This window comes from Clupea harengus, unplaced genomic scaffold (genome assembly GCF_900700415.2).
Source record: "Clupea harengus unplaced genomic scaffold, Ch_v2.0.2, whole genome shotgun sequence".
NCBI classification, from domain to species: domain Eukaryota; kingdom Metazoa; phylum Chordata; class Actinopteri; order Clupeiformes; family Clupeidae; genus Clupea; species Clupea harengus.
The window spans coordinates 1-5,000 of record NW_024879849.1 but is presented as its reverse complement, the minus strand read 5'-3'; the positions used below and the strand labels follow the sequence as shown (position 1 = coordinate 5,000).

Here is a 5,000-nt window from a genome sequence, read left to right as displayed (position 1 = left end):
ACAAGCGTCGGCGCATCGACCCTCCTGCGCTGGTGCGCGAGAGCTTTGACTGGCGCATACTTCGGGTGTGGCCCGGAGCGAAGTTCAGGGTCGAGTCCCGGATCCCCTAGCCAAGGTGCCATCGCTCCAGGAGCCCGTCCTGTTTGGGGGACTGCTGCTGGTTAGTTGGCCCTTGGCCCTTGGCCTTTTCCATGGGGCCAACTGGATACACACCCCAGTGCTCATCTTTAGTCACCCTAGCCGCCGTGGTCGGTGCCAGCAAGGAACGAGGATCGCTCCTAATTACCTTTTCACCTTTCAGATGGCTTACTGGCTTGGTGGCGATCATGGAATCCATTGCACACGGTTTAGCACGGCTGGCTTTACGTCTTGTCTGGCTAAATCTATCTGACAGGCTATTTTTACGACGCACTGGAACAGGAATAGGCTGGAGGGGAAAGGACACCAACCCTGGCCAGATATATATGTCTGTATATATAACCCTGGTCAGATCCTCACAGCCATCTCTGGAGTGTGCCATGAGTTCACGATATATATATGTGTGTATATATGTGTGTGTGTGTGTCCGGCCAAGTCAAAATGGTTATTTTTTTGGCAGTGCGTGTTTTGCAGGCTGGTGTGTATCATTGGTGTGCAGGCTGCGTACCTGTTAGTAATGGCTGGGAAGCCAGAGGATGGGCACGCGAAGAGAGATTGATGGACTGGCACGGGAGATGTGTCACTGGAGAGTAGCTGGCGCGAATGCCAATGAGGGTAAAGCGCATTAAAATCACAAGGAAGTGGTTTGTGCCGGGGCTCTGAACACCTGCCTCCATTTGATGAAAGAGTTTCAGTGTCATCTCCTCCCACCCCCACCGAAGACCCTCATTGCCATTTGATGGGTAGAGTTGGGATGGGGATGGGTGGGGGGGTCAAAACGCATTGCTTACTGTTTTCAGGTGGCCACTTGTCCACGGAGTGTTATGAATCGCCGGCGATTGGTTTTTAAGTCTGGGTACGTTTGCAGCGCGTTGCTTCACAGTCGTTCTTCACTGGCTAGCTTTATGTGTGTTCGTCCTAAAGCTGCCAGTTGAAGAGCTGTTGTGGGTGACCATGACAACGGGCAACGGTCAACGGTCGCCAGGTTTTTCCTGCGCGAGGAGCAGTGGACGTCTCGAATGATGATCAGATGGGCTGTGCTGAGGCACGGGAGATGGAAAGTCTTGGGGGGCGGCAGCTTTTAGGAATGACAACAAATTCTGTGTGTGCATTTGTCCCGTAAGGTGTCTCGGATGAAAAGTTGATTGTGCTGTGCAATGACAGATTATTGCATCGATTACGGATTTCGTCAAGTGCAGTCGTCAGCCAAACCTGGACTGGTACGAACCAGTCAGATGCTGCAGGAGGCTTCCTCAATTCTTCTGCTAAACTCAAGTGATTGACAAATCAGTGCTTTTGCAGCCTCGTGAGGGAGCACCTTTATGTATGAACCTAGTTCTGTATTTTAGGTGTTACGGACTACCTCTCAGCCGAGATCTCCACCTCCAAGCAGAAGAAGTTCAGCCTGGTCACCTTTGTGGACACTCCCGGGCTGGTGGACGGAGACATGATCTACCCTTTCGAAGTCAACAATGCCATCACATCGTTTGGTAAGGCCCTGTTTAAGACGGTCAACAATGCCATCACATCGTTTGGTATAGCACTGTTTAAGACAGTCTTGGGTAGCTACATTTCACGTGCTGTAAAAAGAAAGTTTGATCTCAGTTTGCCTGCAAGGCTTGTCAATATTTTTTGACATATTCTAGATCGCCAATACATATTTGGTATTAATTTGATATGCTCTGCTGAACTAAAGAAATATTTAAATAGAGAGAAGATTAAATTAAGTGATGCCCCTAAGGCTAAAAAATAAGATTTCCACCTGTTCCAGAAAGTACGTCTGTAAGTAGTTTGGTTTGGTGCAGTGGTCTGAGCTAAGGCTGTGTGTGCTTGTGTGTGTGTGTGTGTGGGTTTTTTTTACTACCAGGGCAACAGGCGGACTTGATCTTCGTGTTTTTTGATCCCATGGGGCAGGCACTGTGCAAGCGAACGCTCAACATAGTGGAGAAACTGAGCGAGACGTGCGGAGACAAGCTTCGCTTTTACCTCAGCAAGGCGGACGTGGCCGGCAAGGAGACGGACCGACAGGTGCACAGTCCTCTTCTAATGAATTGACACATTCTCTTCTTCACTCCATCCATATGTCTTTATGGTCTTAAGGCATGGCAGTGTTACTTCTTAAAACACCATAACAGCCTCCCTCAGTTTTATTTTCACAAATACATTTTTGAAAGTAGGATATTTTCTTATCTTTGCTTATTTAGCCCTATTAGGACCTGTTAACGGGAAACTATGACGTGGTCAGTGTACTCAAATAGCCGCAAATAGCTCGACTAATATCCACTCCAGCTATTTATCTGATCCAGTACCTCCCCCATAATGAGTATGTAATATGCATGTGCATCCTCTTCTCCGACAGCGCAGTACTTACAGTGAATGCCCCTTATCCTTTAAAGCAAATCAGAACTTATGAGAATCCAATACAATTATGAGTAGTTGCACGTCATGAATAGACCTTTTCAAGTATAAAATGAGCTTCTCTCACAAGGGTCCCTTATTGGTGTTAACCTTTAATGTCCTATTTCATTCTATCATCCTATTGTATCACCCCAACCAATCCAATCAGAACGTGCTTCTGTCCATCCGCCCACGCTTCAGTCTTCTGTCCATTCATCCGTCTGTCTGTCTGTCTGTCTGTCTGTCTGTCTGTCTGTCTGTCTGTCTGTCTGTCTGTCTGTCTGTCTGTCTGTCTGTCTGTCTGTGTCCCTCCACAGAGAGTGATGATGCAGATTGTTCAGGAGCTGTGTCGCCGCCCAGGGCTCAACCAGTGTGGCTTTGCGATGCCCACTATCTACATCCCCAATCCGCAGAAGGTGAGGCAACAGCGGGGCAACACCTGCTCACAGCCCTCACCTGGCAGGGGGAATAGCCATCTGCTTACAGACAACAGATGCCATTCATTCAGACTGGATGCTACGTGAGACTGTGAGACAAACAGTTTAGAAGAACAAGAGCAAGAACGCTTCACCGTAATTTAGATCGCAGACATAATGCTTCACCGTACTTTAAACGCTACATTTAGATCACAGACATAATGCTTCACCGTACTTTAAACGCTACATTTAGATCACAGACATAATGCTTCACCGTACTTTAAACGCTACATTTAGATCGCAGACATAATGCTTCACCGTACTTTAAACGCTACATTTAGATCGCAGACATAATGCTTCACCGTACTTTAAACACTACATTTAGATCACAGACATAATGCTTCACCGTACTTTAAACGCTACATTTAGATCACAGACATAATGCTTCACCGTACTTTAAACACTACATTTAGATCACAGACAGAAATTGACCATACCATGTCTCACTATCAAATAGCCGCACTGAATTATACAATTGCATACATTCACTGACCTATTCCAATCTGGTTTGATCAATGCCTCCTTTTTCAGTGCACTCTTCTCTAGATAGCCGTGTCATGAATGTTATTTTGAGCAGACATATATTGTTATGTGTTTAATTCTGTTTTTACCCCCGTTTTTACCCCCGGTGTCACTTAATACCCCACCGGGTGGCCAGTATTGAATCATTAATTCAGCTGTACATACTGTTGATGTTCGAGGGTTTGGCGTGGAGGACCAGGGGTTTAGAGTTTCAGGGTTAGGATGCATCACTGGGTGCAAGAAGGCAACCAGAGACCCAATGCATCTGGATAGGCTAGTGATTAGTCATGCCTGCATCTGCAGACTGCTGGCTTCAGACTAGGGGGGGGGGGGCAGTGATTGGCTGCATCCATCAGTGGCACATGCAGGCGTGACTAATCACTAGCCCATCCCACGGTGCTGAGTCAGGTTGAGGGAATGTACAACGCTGCTTTAGGTTGCGGTTGCTGTTGCTGTTTTTCTTTCGTTCTTCAGCAGGGACACTGGTTGTGATATATATTTTTTTTTATGTTTAACACCCAAAGCAAGTAAATTATGAAAAAGACCAAAAAGACAACGAAACAGTGGAAGTTTTGTCAGGGCAAAGGCAGTTCAGAAGACCTTTTTATTGCCTTTTACACAAACATTCTTCAAGCTTTGATGTCATAGTATGTCTCGTGTCCAAAGACAGGCATTCCCTGGGCTCTCCAGCAGCCGCACGCTTCATTTTATGTGTCTCTATCTCCAAAATGATTGTGCAAGAGGCATCATCCAGTTCTGTGAAATTGTTTTATGCAGAGATCAAATCTAAACGATGATCGGAATCAGATATTTTTTGAAGGACTTCAAAGACAAACAGCGACAGGATCTATGTAAAAACATGTAGAGAACTCATCCAGGAGAAGTACATGCACACAGCTCTCTTGAGCATTTAGACTGCTTTAAATAACAAACTACATGTTAGGCAGTAAGTACACTCCCGTGGATACGGTCTGTGCACGGAGCAACAGTATTTTAAGGTAGATAGCCATTTAGGTAGAGGAATAAATGGTTATGAAGAGGCAGAGAAAACTACACACCTAAATAACCGTCTTTGCAGAAGAGTCTCTCAACGTAGAGATATTATTTCAAACACTGTTTTTGACTGAGTAAACCTTGGAGACACCCATGTGCACACTCGTGTCGGCATTGCACAAAGCTGTATCCTCCGGAGTGTACCTGCCCCTTTAGTAACAGACCTGTTGTGTAATGAATCTGATGCTCCCACAAGTAGAGTAATTTAGTCCTCGCTCAGTGACTGAGGAGCATTCATACTCATGTTCTTAGTCCTCGCTCAGTGACTGTGGAGCATTCATAATCATGTTCTTAGTCTTCACACTGCTGCTCATTTGCAGAGCAGAATGTAATCTAATATTCTATGCAGCGACTCTTTGAGAAACCAAATTTAATTTAAATGATGTGCTTTGCTGATACCCTGCCTGCCACCAG

General features: G+C 45.9%; 1 protein-coding gene across 2 annotated transcripts in view; it reads left to right on the top strand.

The window, feature by feature from the left end:
• LOC122130519 (EH domain-containing protein 1-like) overlaps positions 1-4,370 on the top strand; it is a 10,210-nt gene extending 5,840 nt beyond the window's left edge. The window contains exons 5-7 of one of the 2 annotated variants that reach the window (XM_042705230.1): positions 1,488-1,628; positions 2,053-2,166; positions 2,853-4,370. In XM_042705230.1, coding sequence (XP_042561164.1) covers positions 1,488-1,628; positions 2,053-2,166; positions 2,853-3,007 — 410 coding nt within the window. In that variant the 3' untranslated portion in view covers positions 3,008-4,370. Of the gene's footprint in view, positions 1-1,487; positions 1,629-2,005; positions 2,167-2,852 lie in introns of both variants that reach the window. The other variant, XM_042705229.1, reaches the window with a different exon arrangement.
• Positions 4,371-5,000: the final 630 nt, after the last annotated feature.